Source organism: Leopardus geoffroyi, chromosome B4, assembly GCF_018350155.1.
Source record: "Leopardus geoffroyi isolate Oge1 chromosome B4, O.geoffroyi_Oge1_pat1.0, whole genome shotgun sequence".
NCBI classification, from domain to species: Eukaryota; Metazoa; Chordata; class Mammalia; order Carnivora; family Felidae; genus Leopardus; species Leopardus geoffroyi.
Window position 1 is genome coordinate 36,829,827 of NC_059341.1, and position 24,001 is coordinate 36,853,827.

The 24,001-nt window shown below is 35.9% G+C and overlaps 1 protein-coding gene across 49 annotated transcripts in view; it reads right to left on the reverse strand.

Annotated features, from left to right (window-relative positions):
* WNK1 (WNK lysine deficient protein kinase 1) overlaps positions 1-24,001 on the reverse strand; it is a 164,030-nt gene that overhangs the window by 72,129 nt on the left and 67,900 nt on the right. For all 49 annotated transcript variants that reach the window (XM_045464104.1, XM_045464079.1, XM_045464105.1 and 46 more), the window contains exons 2-4: positions 17,952-18,124; positions 3,055-3,275; positions 333-490 (exon numbers count right to left, since the gene is read on the reverse strand). In XM_045464104.1, coding sequence (XP_045320060.1) covers positions 333-490; positions 3,055-3,275; positions 17,952-18,124 — 552 coding nt within the window. The remainder of the gene's footprint in view (positions 1-332; positions 491-3,054; positions 3,276-17,951; positions 18,125-24,001) is intronic.

The following is a 24,001-nucleotide window of genomic DNA, read 5'->3' on the forward strand; positions in this document are numbered from 1 at the left end:
ATTCAGATAAAACCTTTTATGGTGGGAAGGAATGAGAACTTAGATGAATAAACAGGGGGTTGAAAACTAGTAATGACAGCATGTTTAAATATAATATATCTCAAAACAAAAGTTTAAATGAAGGCAAGGAGGATCCAGAATATAGTGGTACTTTCTGATCTTTATTTTTGCTCTCACTAAATCAGAGAAATAAAATCTTTCAACTCCCTCTTCCCCCAACAACTGAGTGTGCTTTCTACCATTGTTTCCTTTTGCATGGTTCGATGTTATCCACCTTGGCATTCCTTTTCAGATGTGACTTAAGCTCAATAATCATTTAGGGGAAGACTTACACTGGTCACTCGACGGTAGATCTGCGCAGCATTTTGGCACTCTGAGTAAGGGTATTCAGATGTGGCCATCTCAAGCATGCACATCCCAAAAGCATAAACATCAACAGATTCATCATATTTTTCCTCATACATCTCAGGGGCCATGAACTCTGGGGTACCTTAAATTAAAAGAACAATTCAGATTTAATGTGAGCAGAAGCTACAGATGTTTCTCACCTGGGGGAGAAGCAGAGGGGTTGACCTGTGAGAGAGAAGAATATGGAGGGAACGGAAGGGAAGAGAGAAGAGGAGGGAAGAGGGGAGGGAAGGGAATGGAAGGAGAGGGAATGGAATGGAAGGGGAGGGAAGAGAGAGTAGAGTGGCAGGAGCAGGGAGGAGGAAGAAAGTCTTAGTCTGTCCCACCAAGTATCTTATAGATCTTCTGCTGCATGGCCTTCATAAAAGAAACTGGAACAGGGTCAAGTGTCTGTTTACTGTTCCAAACAGATTACTGTTATACAATGTCAAAATAGAGACTTGGATATGAGATAAATTAATATAACTCATCATGAAAACAAATGGAAGGAAAAGGTAAGAGACTAGAAAGAAATAGAGATATAATGGCACCAGTAAGACAGGACAAGTTAAAAAAAGATCAAAATACTTGTCTGCCCTCTACTGTATGGTAGATGCAAGGATAATATTCATGGCTAATTTTTTGCCATTAACATTCCACCTGATCAGTTTCACTTTTTTAAGGAGACCTTGCAGTGAAAAATCTAATATTCAGTGTTTTTTAAAAGAATAAAGTGTAATTGTCAAAAAGGCCACTCTCCAGAGCCCCTTTCTTCACAGACTTACCATACCACCTGCAGTACACAAATAAGCCTACTGCATACAAAGAAATATAGTAAGGGACATTTTACAGGCAAAAACCAAACACACACAAATAGAGAACTCAAATACAGACTGAGTTATGAGCATAGCACGTGTGATTCCATAGACCAGGTTTTCTAATGTTTCCAAAGAAATTAATTCTGGGTACTTCAAATTATAGGATATTTCCAAGAACAGGCTTACACACAATGATTTAAGCAAAATAGGAAAAAAAAAAAAACACCTCTCCCAGGCTAGAGATTTTTAAGGTGCTAAAAAGTCAAAGAAATAAATGTTTCCTTTTCCTATAACAAGACAAAAAAGGAAATTCAGCTTTAAATAACTTTTCCAATTCTTCTTGTTAATCTGTATTAAGAAAATTTAAAAACAGTAGCTCAGTCGGTGAAGCATCCAGCTTCAGCTCAGGTCATGATCTCACAGTCCCGTGAGTTCAAGCCCCGTGTTGGGCTCTGTGCTGGCAGCTCAGAGCCTGGAGCCTGCTTCGAATTCTGTGTCTCCCTCTCTCTCTGCCTCTGCTCATGCTCTGTCTCTCTCTGTCTCAAAAATAAATTAAAAAAAAAAAAGAAAAAAAATTTAAAAAACAGCATTCCTAATCCAAGTCACATAATATTCTTTTTTTTTTTTAATGTTTACTTATTTTTGAGAGAGAAAGAGACTGACTGACTTAGTGTGAGCAGGGAAGGGGCAAAGAAAGAGGGAGACACAGACTCCAAAGCAGGCTCCAGGCTCTGAACTGTTAGCAGAGAGCCAGGCGTGGGGCTCTAATTCATGAACTGTGTGATCATGACCTCAGCTGAAGTCAGACACACTTAACTGACTGAGCCACCTGGGTACCCCTCTAAAGAGAACACTATTTGATAAGAATGTATACATTACTGGTGTTATATAGTTTTCTTATTAACACGTAAAATTCTAGCCCACTTAAAAATGAATGGTTTCCCTGTTGTTGCCATCTTTGAGAGGGAGAATAAAGTATATGTGATTTCAAGTGTTCAAACTGTCATGTCCTCTTCAGAGAGTGAAAGCTTACCAAAATAGTAAGCATTAAATTATTTTCCCAGCTGCAACTCTCTAACATGTAGTTGAAAGTCTGAAAGGACAGCCTTGTTCTTTAGATCAGTGATTCTCAACAAGAGGGGACAATTTTGTTACCAGGGGACATTTTGCAATGTCCTGAGACATTTTTGGTTTTAACAACTGGCTGGTGGGGTTGGGGGGGGGAGATGAGTTTAAAGGGGGTGTGGTGTGCTCCTGGCATCATCCAAATAATCTTACAATGAACAAGAAAGCCCTTACAACAAAAAACTATCCAACCCCAAATACTACTAAGGTTGAAAAAAAGTCTCGTTTCAGATATATCTTCTGAAGCTAACTATAAGAAAATAATTGAGAAAACCAAGCTTTCAGAACTCTTATTTTCACATTTTAAAATAAAGTCTTAACAGGTAGATACTTTTGAATAATAATATATATCTAATACTTTTTTTAGAAACTAAACTACATATAAATTCAGTTTCCTTTATAGGAAAGTATATTTATTACATACATAATTATATAATACTAAGTATCAATAGGATATCCCAGTAAGATTGATAGTTACATAAGGTTTTATCAACAAAGTTCACGTTACTTCACTTAATTTTACAAAACATCGTTAGTCTTCAAGATGATTCTAGAAGCATACAGAGAACTCCACATCTCATAAGTAGAAACGATCACTTCCTGAGTTCAAGCTATGAATTTCTGAAAGTTTATTTCACATAATAAAAGCTCTGAGAGGGTCAAGTTTCTAAATAAAAGGAATATCAGAAACCCAGCTAGGATGCAAGGTACACCTGAAACATACCTATCACACTCTTGGCAAAAGAAGCCCGCTTCAGGGTTGCCAGACCTAGGTCTCCAATCTTGACTGAGCCTGTAGGGCCAGTGATAAAGATGTTGTCACACTTAAGATCTCGGTGAATAATAGGCGGAGTTCGGGTATGAAGAAACTGAAGTCCTTTTAGGATCTGACGGCACCAGCTTCTTAGAACTTTGATCTTCATCACCTTAAACCTTTTCAGATACCTAGAGAAGGCAAAGTATACCAAACAGGTTATCAATGATACGAGGTTGCTGCTTTGAAGAATTCCATTAAATTCTAACATATCTGAGATGGGAGTATCAAATTTACAATATTAAGATTCAGTAACCTTAAAGGTTAGTGATACTTTTAGCAAAGTTAAAGGGGAAAGGATGATAATAAGTGGTTGGTAAATGAATTCTAATAACAGCACAAAAAAATGAATTCCTTAAAATTGGGTCACTACTAAAATAACTTAAAAGTTAAGAGGTAGAAAAATAAACAACACATATAAAAATAAAAAATAAAAGTTAAGGGGTAGAGTTTCACTTCTGGTAAATGGTGGAATAATTCTTACTAGACACAGATATAAACTGTAGTAAAAATATACAAAAAACAACTACCTCAAGGCTCTGGAGAGCAATCAAAATCTGGCATAAATTGGAAGGGAGTTCATATTAGGGAAAAAAGAAAGCACTGCTTGAGTTTCTATTTTCTAAATCTCCTCAGCTGAAGAAAGGCTCCTGCCTGACTCTGTAGGTCAGCTCAAATCTAAATAGAAGCCTACAGCCTTATTAGCTGAGGAATGGAGGACAGAGTTCAAGATGACCATAGCAGCTAGAACAGTGCTATCCAACAGAACTTTCTATCATGATAGTCTGCTTAATATAGTATTCACTAAATAAATGTGAATATACTTAAATATAAATTAATTAAAATTAAAAATTCTATTTTTCAGCTGCACTAGCCACATTTCAAGTGCTCAACAGCCACATGTGTCAAGTGGTTACCATTTGGATAGTACAGATATAAAACATTTTCATCACCACAGAGAGTTCCAGTGGACAGGACAGAGAAGTGTGATACTGAAGAGAAGCCCCAAATCCTGCATATTCATTCTGCCCAAATCTCTGGTTGACCTCTGAAATATGTATATGTGGAGCAGTAGATTCAAAGCAGCCCAGCTAATGCTAAACGAATGGAACAGAGATTTCTGATGCTGCTCACTGAGGGAAAGATAAAGTTTCTGGATTGGCTTTTTTTCTGAAAATATTCAGGAAAAGTATGAAGATATAAAAGATTACATTAGCCTCATGCTATCTTTAAAATATGTATGGCTAATTAAAGGACAATTTATAACACTGTATTATAGGTTCTATAGAATATGTGAATGTAGCATACATAAAAATTATATAGCATAAAAAACAAGTATTAGGGATAATTGAAACTTTATCTGTGTAAGGTGCCTTTACTTTACATGAAATTGTACAGTATCAACCCAAAGTTTATTGTGAAAAGTTACAGATATAAACACAGTCTCCACAGCAACTGTTTTAAAACACACACACACACAAGTTTTAACTAAAAAGCTAATACAGGAACTAAAATGAAATTCTACTTCACTTGGATGAGGTAATCAAAGAAAACTAATGGTGAAAGTTGGTTTTATAGTTTAAACAAATATTGAAACATAGTTACCTCTGGAGGGTGAGGAAGGGCTACCTAGGAAGAGCCATAAGAGCATTTACTAAGATAATAAGAATGTTCTATAACTTAATAGTTTTTACTGCATGAGTGAATGCTTTTGTCAAAACTCACAGAATGATACCACTGTTAGACTTTTCACTGTACTCAAATTTCACTGTAAGGAAAAACAAAGCATATAAATACAGTATGAGAACTCTAATGAAATGAGCACTTAAGTGTTTACATGTGAAATATTACTGATGCAACAACTTATTTTGGAATGAACAAAATTAAGATAGGGGAATAATCAGATGGACATATGTGGTAAAGTAAATACGGCAAGTTAATAAACTACAGAATCTAGGGAGTGAATATGTGTGTTCATTGTGTAATTCTTTCAACTTTTCTGTATAACTGAAAAATTGTTTAATAAAATTTTGGGGATAAGTTGAGTCTGTATCATTTATAAAATGATCAAGTATATAAAATATAATAGGTAACTATATCTTAACCTTGTATCTCTTAACTTCATTAAATTTGTTTAGAATCACTGGAATTTTCTATGTAAACAATTACATAATCTGCAATCAAGGGCAATGGTATTATTTCTTCCTTTCCAATCTTTATGCCCGTAATACTAGTTTTCCCTACATTTATGCTTTATTGCAGTGGGTGGGCCTCTAAAACCACAGTGAATGTAAGTGGTTAAAAAAAGCATTCTTGCTTTGTTCCTCATCTCAGGGGAAACAGTTAAGCTCAACATTAGCTATAGGCTTTTTGGTGGAAGTTGTTTCTCAGTTTGAAGAAGTTCCCCACTATTCCTAGTTTGAATAAGAGTTTTTAGCCACAGATAGATACTGAATTGTCAAATACTTTTACACATATTTTGAAATGATCATATGAATTTTCTCCTTTATTCTGTTAATGTGGTGAATAACATTGATTAATTCAATGTTAAACCAACTTTGTGATACCCTCTTTGATTTTGATATATTGGATTGCTGGATCCAATTTGCTATTATTTTGTAAAGGATCTTTGCATTGATATTCATGAAGGAGATTGCTCTTTAAAAATTTCTTTTTCAAGGGAGCCTGGGTGACTCAGTCGTTTAGTGACCGACTGTGGCTCAGGTCATGATCTCACGGTTCCTGAGTATAAGCCCCGCATCCAGCTCTATGCTGTCAGCGCAGTGGCCACTTCCCACTTCAGATCCTCTGTCTCCCTCTCTCTCTGGCCCTCCCCTGTGCACTCTGTCTCTCAAAAATAAGTAAACATTTGAAAAAAAAATTAGAAAAAAATTTCTTTTCCTATGTATCAAGTTTTTGAGAAAATTCAACACAGTGGATTTCCCATTTTGTTAAGATAAAATGCACATAATATATACCATTTAACTAATTAATTATTTGAGAGAGAATGCACGTGCGAGTCAGGGAAAGGGGAAGAGGGACAGAGAGTATCTTTTTTTAAAAATATTTTTTAAATGTTTCTTTTTTGAGAGGGGGTGCAGAGATAGAGGGAGACAAAGAATCTGAAGCCAGAGCCAGGCTCTGAGCTGTTAGAACAGAGGCTGATGCAGGGCTGGAACTCACCAACAGCAAGATCATGACCAGAGCTAAAGTCAGATGCTTAACTGACTGAGCTACCTAGGCTCCCTTAAGAGGGAGAATATCTTTTTTTTTTTTTAATTTTTATTTATTTTTCAGACAGACAGACAGACAGACAGACACAGAGTGCAAGTGGGGGAGGGACAGAGAGAGGGAAACACAGAATCCGAAGCAGGCTCCAGGCTCTGGGCTGTCAGCACAGAGCCCGACCCGAGGCTTGAACCCACAAACCATGAGACTGTGACCTGAGCCAATGCCCAACCGACTGAACCACCCAGGTGCCCCAAGAGAGAGTATCTTAAGCAGGCTCCACACTCAGTGCAGATCCCGTGATCCTGGATCATGACCTGAGAAGAAATCAAGAGTCAGACACTCAACTGACTGAGCCACCCAGACACCCCAATATTTACCATTTTACAGTGATACTAAGTAATTCATACTATTGGAAAATCATCACCACCATCTATCTCCAGAACTCTTTTCATCTTAAAAACTGAAACTTTATACCCATTAAACAGTAATTCCCAAAAACCTTCTCCATTTGGGCTCTGGCAACTATCATTCCACTTTGTGTTTCTATGAATTTGACTACTCTAGGTAACTCATAAAGTGAAATCAAACAGTATATTTGTATGTGACTTTTTGTGACTGGCTTATTTCACTTCACACAACGCCCTCAAGGTTCACTTGTATTACAGCATATGTTAGAACTTCCTTACCATTTAAGGCTAAAAAATATTCCACTGTACACATATACCACATTTTGATTATCCATTCTTTCCTTAATGGACCCTTGGGCTGCTTCTACCTTTTAGCTACTGTGAATAATGCTGCTATAAATATGAGTATACAAATATCTCTTTGAGACTCTGCTTTCATTCTTTTAGGTATAAACCCACAAGTGAAAGTGTTAGATCTTATGGTAATTAAGTAGAAATATTATTGACATATAACATTATATTTATCTCAGATGTACAACATAATGATTGATTTCAAGATGATTGGTATATACTGCAAAATGGTCACCACGATAAGTCTAGTTAACATCTATCACCACACAGATATTTTTTCTTATGAGAACTTTTAAGATTTACTCTCTTAGCAACTTTCAAATATATAATAGAGCATTATTAACTATAGTCACTATGCTGTACATTACATCCCCAAAACTTATTTTATAACTAAAAGCTTGTACCTTTTGACCACCGTCACCCATTATACACATTCCACTTCCATCCTTGCACCTATGGCAATCACCAATCTGTTCTCTGTATTTATGAGTTTGGTTTTTGTTGCTGGGTATTTTATTTTTCATTTTTCTTAGATTCACATAGAAGTGAGATCATACAGTATTTGTCTTTATCTGACTTCTTTAACTTAGCATAATGCTTTCCAAGTCCATCCACAATGTTACAAATGGCAAAATTTTCTTTTTTATGGATGAATAATATAATAATCTATTGTATCTACAGACGGTGTATATACATGCATACACACACACCACCTCTTCTTTATCCATTCATCCATTGATGGACACTTAGGTTACTTCCATGGCTTGGCTGCTGTAAATAAAGCTGTTATGAGCACGGGGTACATATATCTTTTCAAATTAGTGTCTTCATTTTCTTCAGATAAACACCCAGAAGTCAAACTGCTGGATCATATGGTAGTTCTATTTTTAAATTTTTGAGGAACCCCATACTGTTTTCCATAATGGCTACATCAATTTATATGTCTACCAACAATGCACAATGGTTCCCTTTTCTCCACATTCTTGCCAACACTTGTTTTGTCTTTTTGATACTAGCCATTCTAACAGGTATGAATCAGGTGGTATCTCATTGTGATTTTGATTTGTGTTTCCCTAATAACTAGTGGTGGTGAGCATCTTTTTCATGTGTTTCTTGGCCAGTTTGTATATCTTTTTTAGTGAAATGTCTATCCAGGTCCTTTGCCCATTTTTTTTCTTTGTCCATTATTGAATAGGATTGTTTGCTGTGTTTAATGTTGTCGAGTTTTAAGAATTCTCTGTATATTCTAGACATTAATCCCTTTTGAGTTAAATGATTTGCAGGGGCGCCTGGGTGGCGCAGTCGGTTAAGCGTCCGACTTCAGCCAGGTCACGATCTCGCGGTCCGTGAGTTCGAGCCCCGCGTCGGGCTCTGGGCTGATGGCTCAGAGCCTGGAGCCTGTTTCCAATTCTGTGTCTCCCTCTCTCTCTGCCCTTCCCCCGTTCATGCTGTGTCTCTCTCTGTCCCAAAAATAAATAAACGTTGAAAAAAAAAATGATTTGCAAATATCTTCTTCTATTCTGTGAATTCTCTTTTTACTCTATCGATAATATCAATGTACAGAAATTTTTAATTTTCATGAAGTTCAATTTTAAACATACTGGATTTTAGGGATGCCTGGGTGGCTCTGTTGGCTGAACATCCAACTTCGGCTCAGGTCATGATCTTGAGGTTGGTGAGTTTGAGTCCCACGTCAGGCTTTGTACTGACAGCGTGGAGCCTGGAGCCTGCTTCGGATTCTGTGTCTCCCTCTCTCTCTACCCCTCCCCCACTAGTGCCATCTCTCATTCTCTCTCTCACTCTCTCTTTAAAAAATAAACATAAAAATTTTTTTTAAACATTCTGGATTTTAAAACCTTCGATATGGCATACATTTCAGGCAATGTTAATAACCAAGTCACTTCCACTTCTAGTGGAGACTATTAAGTTTTCTTTTTACATTTAATTCAATCAACATATACATATAATTAAAATAAAACTACACATATACAGTAAAATTACACATACACAGTAAAACCTTGGTTTGTGAGTATATTTTGTTCTGGAAACATGCTTGTAGTCCAAAGCACTTGTGTATCAAAGCTAACTTCAAGAACCACTGGCTCAGTTGTGATCAAGCATTACATACAACTCGTATTACAAGACATCAGTTGCTTCTCAAGTTAAAATTTATTAGAAATGTTTGCTCGTCTTGCAGAACACTCACAGAACAAGTTACTCACAATCCAAGGTTTTACTGTACTTTAAGTCACTTTTTGTTTTTAGAAACCTTTCTACAGAAATAAATAAGGACATAGGTATACACATGATTACCGCAGCACTATTTGAAAGGGAAGATTGTGGACAAGAAGAGATCCAATTTTCCCATACAACTATAAATGGGACATTTCTAAACCCAGAAAAGCTAAATATGACAATGAGAAGTGGTGCTAAAGCTAGGGATATTAGTTAAGTACCACCTTAACCAATAAGAAAAAAGTGACAACCAAATATCATCAGTGCAGAAGATTGACTGACTGACTGAATAAAGGCTCTCCCTGATAACAGAATCTCCAAGTCCTTCATTATGGCTGATGCATGCCCAATCACCTTGGAAGAAAAGCCTAGCAGTTGAAAAGTCCTGCCCTCGGGGCGCCTGGGTGGCGCAGTCGGTTAAGCGTCCGACTTCAGCCAGGTCACAATCTCGCGGTCCGTGAGTTCGAGCCCCGCGTCGGGCTCTGGGCTGATGGCTCAGAGCCTGGAGCCTGTTTCCGATTCTGTGTCTCCCTCTCTCTCTCTGCCCCTCCCCCGTTCATGCTCTGTCTCTCTCTGTCCCAAAAATAAATAAACATTGAAAAAAAATTTAAAAAAAAAAAAAAAAAGTCCTGCCCTCATAACCATAGCTCCTAATCAGTTTTTCAAAGCTGAATTATTTAATATAAACTGACAACCAACTCATGGCTAAATAGGGTTAATTATGGTATCCATCCTAAAAAATTGGAAGACTAAATACTAAGAACAATGGCTGCTAAATACTAGAGTACAGGAAATTTTAGCTCAACAGAGAATACCAATAAAGACATTATTAAAAAGACCCAAGCAGAAGTCTGAAAAATGAAATAACCGAAATGAAAAATTCACTAAAAGGTTTCAACAACAGAAAGAACAAGCAGAAGAAAGAACATGCAAACCTGAAAATATGTCAATTGAAATTATGTAGTCTGAGGAGCAGAAAGAAAAGAAAAACAAAGAAAACTCAATAGAGCCTAAGAGTCCTGTGGGATACCACCAAGCTGATCAACATGCATAATTGGAGCCCCAAATAAGAAAGGAGAAAGAGTATTTGATAAAATAATGGCCACACACTTTCTAAATTTGCTAAAAGACATGATTCTACCTAAGAAGCTCAACAAACTCCATGAAGGATACAGAGATTCACACTGATATATTACACTCAAGCTGCTGAAAGCCAAAGACAGAGAGAATCTTGAAAGCAAGAGAGAAGCAACTCATCATGATCAAGAGATCCTCAACAAGACTATCATCCAACTTATCAGCAGAAACTATGGAGGCTAGAAAGCAGAGGAATGACATATTTAAAGTGCTGAAAGGGGTTTTCCAACCATCAACCAAGAATTTTGTATCTAGCACAACTATCCTTCAAAAATGAAGGCAATATTAAGACATGCCCAGATAAATAAAAGCTGAGGTGCCTGTTGTGAGAACACCTGCTCTACAGGAAATGCAAAGCAAGTTCTTGAGGCTAAAACAAAAGGGCACTGGACAGTAACTTGAAGCTTTAGGAAGAAATAAAATCTCTGGTAAAGGTAAATACATCACTAAATATAAAAACCAGTATTAACATATTTTTGGTTTGTAACTCCTTTGTTCATTTCCTACATGATTTAAAAGGCGAACACATAAATCACTAATTATAAACCTGAGTTAATGGGAACACAATGAATAAAGATGCAATTTGCATCTTTGCAAAATCTACAAAAACACAAAAGAGGTGCACAGCTGTATAGGAGCAAAGATTCTGAAGCTACTGAAGCTAAGTTGGTAACATTTCAAACAAGACTGTTTGTGGTGTTCATTGTAATTCCTAAGGTAACCACTAGAAAATATCTAAAAAACACATACAAAGGAAATGAGAAGAGTATTAAAATGGTACAATAAAAAAAAAATCAATTAATAAAAACAGCAACAGAGACAAGGAACAAAAAAGGTATTAAAATATACCAAAAAATTAGCAAAATTGCTTCCTTATCACTAATTCCTTCAAGTATAAACGGACTGAATTTTCTAATCAAAAGAGATGGCACAATGGAGATATACGATTCAACCATACCCTGTCTCAACAGACTCACTTTAGATTCAAAGACCCACCCAGAAAATGAAAGGACAGAAAAAGATATTCCATGCAAACAGTAACCAAAAGAGTGAGGTGGCAATGTTAGTATCAGATAAAATAGACAAAATAAAAAACTGATACAGGAGATAAAGAATATTATATATTGATAAAAGGTCAATTTCTCAAGAAGATTATAACAATTATAAACATAATACACAGGGGCACCTGGGTGGCGCAGTCGGTTAAGCGTCCGACTTCAGCCAGGTCACGATCTCGCGGTCCGTGAGTTCGAGCCCCGCGTCAGGCTCTGGGTTGATGGCTCAGAGCCTGGAGCCTGTTTCCGATTCTGTGTCTCCCTCTCTCGCTGCCCCTCCCCCGTTCATGCTCTGTCTCTCTCTGTCCCCAAAATAAATAAACGTTGAAAAAAAAAAATAAAATAAACATAATACACAAACAGAGCTCCTAAATACACCAAGCAAATATAGACAGAACTGAAAGGAGGAGTACACAGTTCTATAGCAATAGTTGGAGACTTCAATAGCCTACTTTCAAAAACAGGTAAAGCATCTAGACAGAAGACCATTAAGGCAGTAAAGGACTTGAACAACACTATAAACCACCTAGACATAACGGAAATATATGGAACATGACACCCAACAACAGTTGAATATATATTCTTCTCAAGAACACATGGAACATTCCCTCAAGAAACTTCCCAACAAAGGAAAGTCCAGGACTACATGGTTTCATTGTTGAGTTCTACCAAACATTTAAAGGAAAAAGGCTAATCCTTCTCAAACTCTTCCAAAAAGTAGAAAAGGAGGAAACACTTAAGTCATTCAATGAGGCCAGTACAGCCCTGATAGCAAAGACACCACAAGAAAACTACATGCCAATATCTCTTATGAATATAGATGCAAAAGTCATCAAGAAAACATTACCTAACTGAATCCAACAGCACAGTAAAAGGATTATACACCATGACCACATGGAATTTATCCATGTGCAATTTATCCATGAAATGGAAGTATCTCTCAATTTTAGAAAAAAATAAGTCAGCATGATATACTTCATTAATAGAACAAAGGGGGAAAAAAAACTATGATCATCTCAACTTATGCAGAAAAAGCATTAGACAAAATCCAGTATCTTTCTATGATAAAAATACTCAGACTAGGAATAAGGAGAAAACATGACAGAACAATTATGAAAAACCCAAAGCTTATATCATACTTAATGGTGAAACACTGAAAGCTTTCCCAGTAAGATTAGGAATAAGACAAGGATAACCACTGTTACTCAACATTGTACTAGAAATTCTAGCCAGAGCAATTAAGCAAGATAAAGAAATAAAAGTATTCAAATTAGAAGGGAAGTAAAACTATTATTTATAGATGCCAACATCCTATATATAGAAAATCCCAAAGAACGAACACACATACTCTCGCCCCCAACCCACACAACTAGAGTTAATAACAGAATTCATCAAAGTTGCAAGAGTGCAAGATCAACATGCACAAATGAGTTGTGTTCTATATACCAACAATTAACAACCTATACAGGAAATTAAAAAAACAATTTCATTTGCAATAGCATCCAAAAGAATAAAATACCTAGGCATAAATTTAACCAACAAAGCAAAGGACTTAAACATTGGAAACTAGAAAAAACCATTGAAAAACTAAATAAAATGTAAAAATATCTCATGTTCATGGGTTGGAAAACTTAATATAGTTAATGACAACACTACCCAAAGTGGCCTACAGATTCAACGTATCTATAACTGTATTTGACAATCAAAATTCTATCAGCCTTTTTGCAGAAATGGAAAAATAATTCTCAAGTTCACGTGGAATTGCAAGGGGCCCCAAATAGCCAAAACAATATTGAAAAAGTGGAACAAAATTGGAGAACTCACACTTCTGAATTTGAAAACATATTACAAAAGCTACAGTAATCAAAATAGTGTGATACTGTTATAGGGACAGATATATAGACCAAAAGAATAGCATCAAGAGTCCAGAAATAAACCCATAGATCTATAGTTCAAGGATTTTTGACAGGAGTACAAGGCCATTCAATAGGGAAAGAATAGTCTCTTCAACAAAATGGTGCTAGATAACTGGACATCCCTGTGCAATAGAATTAAGTTGGATCCCACACTGCACGCAAAAATTTACTTAAAATTAAAACTACAACCTAAATATAAGAGACAAACCTGTAGAAGTTTTAGAAGAAAACTTAGGGATGAATCTGCATGACCCTGGTTTTGGCAACAGATTCTTAGATATAACACCAAAAGTACAAACAAGAAAAAACAAGTAAGTTGGACTTCATCAACATTAACTTTGTATATCACAGGACATTATCAAGGAAGTAAAAATATAACCTATAGAATGGGAGACAATATTTGCAAATCATGTACTGAGAAAGGTTTAGCTTACAGAATAAAGAACTCTTACAACTCAACAATAAAAAAAAAAAAAAATTAAAAATGGGCAAAGGACTTGAATAGACATTTGTCCAAAGATAAATAGCCAACATGCACATGACAAGATGCTCAATGAGATACTATGTCACACCTGGTAGGATGGCTATGAAAATACATATATACATACATACATACATACATACATACAAACATACAAAACACAAGTGTTGGCAAGGATATAGAGAAACTGAAACTCTTATACATTGTTGGTGGGAATGTGAAACAGTTCAGCTGCTGTGAAAAATAGTTTGGTGGTTCCTTAAAAAATTAAACATAGAATTACCATGACTCAGCAATTCCACTTGTAGTCATACACCCAAAAGAAATGAAAACATATACTCAAAAACTTATACACACATGTTTTATAGCAGTATTATTCACGATAGCCAAAGGTGGAAACAGATCAAATGGATAAACAAATTTGTGGTATATCCATGAAACAAAATGTTACATAGTCATAAAAAGGAATAAAATACTGATACATGCTACATCACGAACCTTGAAAACATTATGCTAAGTTAAAGAAGCCAAACACAAAAGACCCCGTTATTTTATGATTCCATTTATATGAAATATCTTGATCAGATAAAACCAGAGACAGAAAGCAGTCAGTGGTTGCCAAGGGCTGGAGTAATGGGTAATCATGTTAATGGGTTTTAGTTTTGCAGGTTTGAAGAGTGCTGGAGAATGGCTGCACAGCAATGTGAATGTACTTAACATTACTGAACTGTACATTTAAAAATGATTAAGATGGGGGGGCGCGCCTGGATGGCTCAGTTGGTTAAGCATCCAACTCTTGATTTTGGCTCAGGCCATGATCCCAGGGTCTTGGGATCAAGCAGTGCATCAGGCTCACAGTGGAGCGTGAGCCTGCTTGGGATATTCTCTCTCTCCTGCTCTCTCTGCTCCTCCCCTGCTCATTCTCCACCCCCCCCCCCAAAACTAAATGAATAAACTTAAAAAAAAGAGAACCCCAAGCAGCCTCTGTGCTGTCAGCACAGAGCCTGACATACGGCTCGAACCCATGAAGTATGAGATCATAACCTGGGCTGAATTCAAGAGTTGGACACTCAACCAACTAAGCTACCCAGGCATTCCAATGATTTATTCTTATTTCTAGAAGTCTTTGGATCTTTTCTAATTATGCCTGAACTTTCTTTTCTTTCTTCTTTTTTTTTTTTTTTAAAGTAATCTCTATGCCCAACATGGGACTCAACTCAAATTCATAATAAGTTATATTAAGTTATATTCCTTCACTATGGTTTCTAATCATTATGGTTTCTCTCCTTTTATCACTTTATATACTTGTATATACTTACATATACCTTTAGTGACATCTTTTTGTACTTACAAGCTTATTTTGTATTCACTTTCAGAGTTGTCAATAGCATCTTTAATTCCAATGTTATTTTCCAGTTGTATCTGATCATATTACTGTGTGTGATTTGTAATTTGTGAGGTCACCTTCACTGGGGGCTGTTTTATCCACGTACATAATGACCAATGAAATGCTGAAAATGTCCCTCGGAGTTTTCATTGGATTCTGGACCAATTAGAATCTTCATTCCTTGATTTGTGATCCCTGCACCAAGCTGGTAGTCTACATTTATATTATAGAGCCATCTACACATGACCTAAACTGAGATTTCTGGTTTTTTTCATAGGGACTCCCCCTCTTATCCTAAGTGCTGGGCAGAGGGGCAAAATTCCTTGTAGCTTTCACTGGCTGGGGTGAAGAGTTCTCCCTTTTTATTAATAATTCAGGTTTTTGACACAGGCTAAGTTCAAGTTCCCCTCTCTACTGAGTTCTAAGGCCTTTTGTCCTGGCATGGACAATAAAACTCTTGGTATCCAAACCTCAAGCCCTATATATGATGTGAAAACCCAACAGACTGCCAAAACATTGGTTACTGTTTAGGTCTTTAGTTACCTCCACTTGTCCTTTCATCTGGAGGTCACTCTTTCTTTCTTTAAAAACTTGGGTATGTACTGAAAAAGCTTTTATTATATTCCACATTTTAGTTTTTTGATGGTGGGGGTGGGGGTGGGGGGTGGAATTCCAAAGAAGCTTGGTCTATGTTACCCAAAGCCTTTCAATAAACTTTTTAAAACAAATAAACTGTTATAGAGTACTCCTGTAGGGCATGCCTGACAGACTACTGACAGTCCATTAATATGTCCAAACTGGTGAAAAGAATCTCAAGATGAAGATATACACACAAACTACTACTACCACACAATTTCCCTCAATTCATTCAAATACTTACGAAGTTTAAAGCATAGTGCTAGGGAGCACAGTCTAGTGAAAGAAAAAGACATCTGGATAACAAGAAGCTTGGATGACTAGGGTAAAGATGTTGCCATAAATACTTGAGAAGCTGGGTGTGGAAACTAGAATTTGCTAGGGGGAAATAATTTGTTGGCTTTTCAGTGTGTTAATCTTAAGCATCCAAGAACACATGCAAGTGACTACATTCAGGAAATATAAAACTATGTTTCAAAGACCTGTGATGAATCAGCTCAGTAGTATTAACTAAAGAAAAGTAGTCAGAAATTAATACATACTAAAGAGACAATTAAAAAAAATCTGTATCTGGGGCACCTGGGTGGCTCAGTCAGTTAAGCGTCCGACTCTCAGTTTCAGCTCAGGTCATGATCTCATGGTTTATGAGTTTGAGCCCCACTTCGGGCTCTGTGCACTGACAGCATGCTGACAGCATGGAGCTTGCTTGGGATTCTCTCTCTCTGCCCCTCCCTGGCTTGCTCTCCCTCTCTCCCTCTCTCTCAAGATAAATAAACTTAAACAAACAAACAAAGACACTTAAAAAAAATCCAATTCCTTCACAATAAAAAAATTTAAACCATATAATTTATATTACAGTTTACCCTTGAATAATATAGGTTTGAACATTGCAGGTCTACTTATATGCAGATTTTTACAGTATAGCACTGTAAATGTATTTTCTCATAATTTTATTTTCTCTAGCTTATTTTATTATAAGAATACAGTAAATAAGGGGTGCTTGGGTGGCTCAGTTGGTTAAGCGTCTGACTTCCGTTCAGGTCACAATTTCACAGTTCATGAGTTCGAGCCCCACACTGGGCTGTCAGCATGGAGCCCACTTTGGATCCTCTGTCCCCTTTTCTCTCTGCCCCTCCCCTGCTTGTGCTCTCTCTCAAAAATAAACATAAAAAAAAAAGAATATAGTAAATAATACATATCATATACGAATATGTGTTAATCAACTGTTTATGTTATCAGTAAGGCTTCCAGTAGGCTGGAACAGTAGGCCATTAAGTAATTGTTTGGAGGATTCAAAAGTTATACTCAGATTTTCAACTACATGGAGGGTGAGTACCCCTAATTTCCATGCTGTTCAAGGGTCGTTTGTACTTTCCTCTCTGAGCGAGGAAAACACCTGTGATTCCCAAAGGCTAAACTCCAACTCTTTAAAACTCTGTAATAGGGAACAAGAAATTTCTGCATTTGACCTGTTTTCCTGAAAGAAATGATGAGTCTAGCTGTTTGGGCATTAATTTCTAATACTATAACAAATGAAACTAGTGATAACTGCTACAGCACAATTTGCATTTGACATAATAGTTGCAGATATGCAGCAAAAACTGTACAAGGTGATAAAAATAAATGGAGAAGTCCTCTCAATAAGCTTCAATCTCATTTTAACCACTAGAGGGCTACCTTGCCATTTGATTTCGCAATCCCTTAGCCATTCAATTTTAGAACCCCAAATCAACAGGGTTTAAAATAACTAGGTTTATTCTGTAATAACTTCTCATTTTAATATTACTACTGAATAATTATCAAATCATTTTATACACCAGAGGACTTTGTGGGCAAGAAAATGTGCTTATAACAGTTGGAAGGATTGTTCCCTCCATGGTACACTGGGTGACAAAAGCAGGACTGATAAAATAGGAAAATTCAAGTTCTTTCGTACTTCTTGGTCAATTTTGATAATATTGATAGACTTACGTTTTAAGTGTTCCAGATGTCATTAGTTCAGTCACCAAAACAATGCACTTCTTCCCTTTTACTGTGGACTCCCAGGAATCATAGAATCGAACAATATTGGGATGCTGAAGGCCCTTTAACATTTCTGCCTCTTCTTTAAATCTCTGCCTCTCAGACTTCGTTAATTTTCGATCCTAAAATCAAGAACCAGAACAGAACGTGGTTTAAAATAACAAAACACGAAGTCACACAGTTAAATTTAAATGCTGTTAGGAGTACACTATCATGATGAGTACTGAGAAAGGTATAATTGTTGAATCATACAGCACACCCGAAACTAATATAGCACTATGTTAATTATACTTGGATAAAAATAAAATAGTTCAAATAGAAAAACACACAAAAATAATTTTAAATGCTAAATGTGTACTAAATTATGATGATCAATACTGTTTCAAACAGGAACACTACAGTTGCTAAAGACCAATAATTTCTTTAGCCTTTCAGCAGTATGACAACAGGCTAAAGTATCTTTAAGAAAACTAGATTATAATGTCATGCTTGAGATTACTTCAGCATCTTTATTGTTAATGTATGCCTCAGAGATGGTCTCATTTTGTAGGTGCAGTTAACTTACCACTTCTAAAATAAGTCATTTATTGCTAGATATGCTACTTAACAATATGGTATGAGATTTTGGAGGTAAAAAGATCTAAATATAAATTCTAGTTCTGTCTTTGCTTTGATCAGAATTTTCTTTATGAATATATTAATCTACTAGGTATGCTTTATCACATGTTTAAAGCACCTGGCACTATGTAAGTTAATTCACTTCTCTGAGATGAACTAGGGAAAAACAATTTGTTGATCTTCCCTTGACAAAATCCCAAATAAACAAACTCTGAATTATTCTATATATTAAAACTGAAACTATCTCTGCCATATTAATATTCTATCAAAACATGCAATACATATTTTAACAAAATATTCCAGGCATACAATAATGTGTCCATCACATAAATAAACATTCTAGATATAATTAAAGTCTCCTATGTAACTAGATTGTCCTTCCCCCGTCACTATTCCTTACCCTTTAATAACCACTAGCCTGAATTTGGACATACCATTCCCAAATGGGTATTTATACTTTGTGTTAAAATGTTAAAATTTCATAAAATGATGTTACAGAGTATGTTTTCTTTGAAAGCTTGTTTTCACTCAGTATTGAGATCACCCGTGATGATACACAAGGAGACTACAAGGTATCTACCATATTATTGTAACTTGGCTTTGTTCATTATCACTGTTACAGTTACTCACTATCTAAATATATCATAATTTATATAATCTCCTATTGATTAATCTTTAGACTCTTCCCCATTTTTTGCTACTCAATACTGCAGTGGTGTTACAGTATTAATCTCCCTGGACATACATTAAAGTGTGTGTCCAGGACACAGGTTCTTAACTTATTACAAAGCTACAGCAATCAAAAAAGTGTGGTACTGGCATAAGGACAGATGTATAGACCAAAGGAATAGTGTTGACAGTCCAGAAATAAGCCCATACATCAATTATGAATATATATACCTGAGAGCACTCAGCAATCCTTGTGATTTTTGTCACCAATAGCCCTAGATATTTTGATATCATGTAACAGTGGTTATAGATTATCTCAAAATACCATTTACATCAATCAAATTACTTTGAAATTGACAGCTATTAGATCTTTCAGTTGCTCTTATTAGTATGCACTAATAATGCATACTACATCACATATTTAAAAATTTTTGTAACTATTTCAGTATAATCAGTTTCCATTTTAATCCTATGTATTTTATTATACAGACTTAAAACATTATTCTAGCTTTCAAAAGAGATCTGAGGCACAAAAAAAATACTATTAGGATATATGTCTAGAATTAATCATAAGAAATAGGCACCTTCAATTTTCATAGGTATCAACAAATTGTTTTTCAAGGGGACTGTACCAAATATACTCTCTTAATAGCATTGTATGAAGGTTTCTGCTGCACAAGGTCACCAGCAATGGTATTATCAGACATTAATCAATTTGATGGGTATAAACTCATATCCTATTGTTTAGTTTACATTTTGAGAGTCAAAAATAAGTGAGAAAAACTTTTTGTTTCTTTGCAGGCTACTTCATATTCTTCTTCTGTGAGATGTCCAATCATATCATTTGTTGCTTTCCTTCTTTGTATAAGTTCTCAATATAAATTTGGATACTAATTCTTTATTAATTTTATGTTACAGATATGTTTTCTCAATTTGTGTTTCATATCTCCACCTTGCTTATGAAGTCTTTTGATTTCAATGTTTTTATTTGACTATAGTTCAATTTATCTTTTACTTTGTGGTAGGTGGGCTTTATGTCTTCAAGTAATTCTTCTAGACACTGAGGCCATATGTTTTTCCTTTTTAAAATATAAATTTGTTTTGTTTGCCACACTTGGGAATTTATTTGTTGACTAATTTATTTGGTTGGATAAAAGAAGGACTGGCTGTTTTTTTCTATATTAACCAATAACTCAATACTATTGGATGAACAATCCATCCTTTCCATATAAGTGTAATTCTATTTCTGGATTCTATATTCTATTACAATGGTCTATTCTGCACTAATATCACGCTTTCTTGTTATAGTTTTAAAATAATTCATTTTTAAAAAAAAATAAAAAAATAAAAAAAAATAAAAAATATTAATTCATTCTTGGTAGAACCACTTCCTATAACACCTTCCTCAATTTTATTTTCTAAATTATCTTAGCTATTTTTTTCCAATAAGACTTTTATTTTTATAATATAGAAATTACAGCATAAACCACCTAAAATATCAGGATATTATCAAGAATTTTAATTAAAGGCAAAGAACTTGTAACGACATGGAGATTGTACAGATAATCTGCTCTCCCAACAACTCTTTTTCCCAAGTAGTATACATTAATTAAAATTTTTTTTATTGTACATTTATATACCATAAAAAGTACTATTCTCATCACTCCCCTGATATCAATTATCTTATATATTATTTTTGCCTAATACTTTAGTTCCCTACTATCCTACTACTCTTTTTTTTTTTTTTTTTTTAGCGTTTATTTATTTTTGAGACAGAGACAGAGCATGAACAGGGGAGGGTCAGAGAGAGAGGGAGACACAGAATCCAAAACAGGCTCCAGGCTCTGAGCTGTCAGCACAGAGCCCAACGCGGGGCTCGAACTCACGGACCGTGAGATCATGACCTGAGCTGAAGTCGGACGCTTAGCCGACTGAGCCACCCAGGCGCCCCTACCCTACTACTCTTTAAGACAACATTATAATTACTATTTAAACAGTATATGTTTACTTATATATACCCACATATCTTTTTATTCACCTTTCCATTTTGCTCCTTATTCCTTTATCTGGGCTTATTTTTCTTCTTTTGGGAAATACATTTTTCACAATTCTTTCAGTAAACATTCCAATAGTGGTGTAATCTTAATTTGTTTGAAATGTTTATTCCATCACGACTCTTGAATGATAATTTAGATGGGTGTAGAATTCTAGGTTGGCTTATTTTTCTTTCAGCATTTTCAAGATACTGTTTTGCGGTGTTCTGTTGTCTACTACAGCTGTCAGTATAAATGTCCTCCTTTGTAAATTTATCTGTATTCTCTCTCTAGTTGCTCTAAAGCCTTAAAATTTTTTTTTAAAATATTTATTTATTTTTGAGAGAGAGAGAGACAGAGTGTAAGCAGGGAGGGGTAGAGGGAGAGGGAGACACAGAATCCGAAGCAGCTCCAGGCTCTGAGCTATCAGCACAGAACCTGTTGTGGGGCTTGAACCCACAAACTGTGAGATCATGACCTGAGCCGAATTCAGATGCTTAACCAACTGAGCCATCCAGGTGCCCCAAGACTTTTTTTTTTTTAAATTGTGTTCTGTACTTCCACTACCAGGCATCTAGTTTTATGTATATATAATGGCGCTGAGTGTGCTTTTAAGCCACAAGTTTCAAGTATTTGTCTTCAAGTCAGGAAAATTATCAACTATTATCTCTTTGAATATTGCCTTCTCCTATTCCTTTCTCTTCTAAGATTTATGTACGTGTTTGTATGTGTTGTGTGTCTGTGTTTTTGTGTGTAACCTACTCCATTCTTCCTATCTTTTAACTTCTCTCTCATTTTCCATTTCTTTATCTTCTGGACAATGTTCTGAGATCTTGCTCACTAAGTCACTCCTAAGCTACTACTAGATCTAAACTGGTTATTACCTCCTAAAAATTTGTTTAGATTAATCAAACTTTAAAGTCCAAAGGAGCAAGGGATACAAAAGACATGTGGCAAGGTCTCAGTCCCTGATCTAGAAATAATGAATGAACACAAAAAATATGAACACTTCCAACTAACCATACAAGTCTTAGAGGGCTAAGTATATAGGTAAGAGAGGCACATATCTGAACATCCATAAAGAAAAAAAAACAAAGTTGTCAATCTGTCACCAGAAGTACTCAAGCCACCACTCCAGTCCCTACTCTCCTCATTAGCATCATAAACAAAGCTAGGAGAGAAAAAAGAAGAACAAGAAGGCTAGGCACTTAACTAATAGTTTCAGTGGGGAAGGAATTCTGCTACCACTTCACCAGGCCCAATGCCTGGGGGTAGGATTTGTCCCTTCCCACTCAGTGGTAACCCTAACACATGGAGTTTTGAATGAGACATGATAACTGGCAGCTGAATTTGCAATGAACCTCTACAACCTTCATTCTCATTCCCTGCTTCATGAACCTGTAAGTTTTCCCGGCACCTTCTGCAGACCTTCCTTCTGTTCCATTTCTAAATTATCACTGCAAACTTGACCTCTCTCAAAGCTCCATAAAATCCCCCTTTCACAGTCCTTAATCACTTCTATTCCCACTCTCAACCAAAGGCTGCAATCATCCACAAGTCATACCCTATCCACTGAGACTCAGGTCCATGGCAGCAGAGATCCTGGGTTATCCTCCTAAAATGTTCCTTTTCTAGAGAACAAACAGTGAGTGAAAGGACAAAGTCAAAGTATATAAAACCAGATGACTGAGGAAAGTAGTAGCACTTGTCATTTAGTTTTTAACTGTAATGCATTTTGATTTATTGAATCTTTTTGTGTCTTTATTAAATCAGTCATTCACTACCCACTCCAACACTAACTTGATGTTTTTTTGTCATTTCCGTTTTTAGTCCTTTAATTCTTTAAAATAATTTAAAGGCTCAGTTCAATTACACTTTTATCTGAGTTACTGGGGCTCTGATTTTGCCTATTGTTTTTGGTTCACTTGTGGTGGTTTATTTCTTCATGTGACTTACAATATTGAATAAAATGGTTACTTTAACTTTTTTTTTTTTTAACGTTTATTTATTATTGAGAGACAGAGAGAGACAGAGCATGAGCATGGGAGGGGCAGAGAGAGGAGGAGACACGGAATCCGAAGCAGGCTCCAGGCTCTGAGTTGTCAACACAGAGCCCGACGCGGGGTGCAAACTCACAAACTGCGAGATCATGACCTAAGCCGAAGTCAGATGCTTAACCGACTGAGCCACCCAGGCGCCCATAAAATGGTTACTTTAAACTGTGATTTGTATTTTGGAATATGCTCAGTTGTGGATGTATCCCGGTAAATTGGTGGATCAGTTCAGAGTTTGTTTAGGCCTAATGTCCTAGGAATATTACTAGTCTTGGCCATTAACTCCATGCAATCAGTTCAAACTCAAATCTTATTATGTGTGTCAATACATGTCCTTGTTTATAAATTTTCAGGGTAAACTTTTTTTCACCTGACCTGGAGAACCTTCTGTTTTCCATGTCTCAGAAACTTAATTTTTCTCTAGTCCATATTTTCATTAAAGGTGTAGCTCTTCAAGGAACAACTTTATTGCATCTCAGTTCCACTACCTGCTTGGGCTTGAGACTTCACCTATCATTAGATACATGGTAAAACCATACCTTAGTTATTAATGAGACTGGCAACTGTCTCAGAAAAGTCCTAGTGTCAGTTCACACTTCTCCCACTCTGCTTTTTTGTTTCTTCT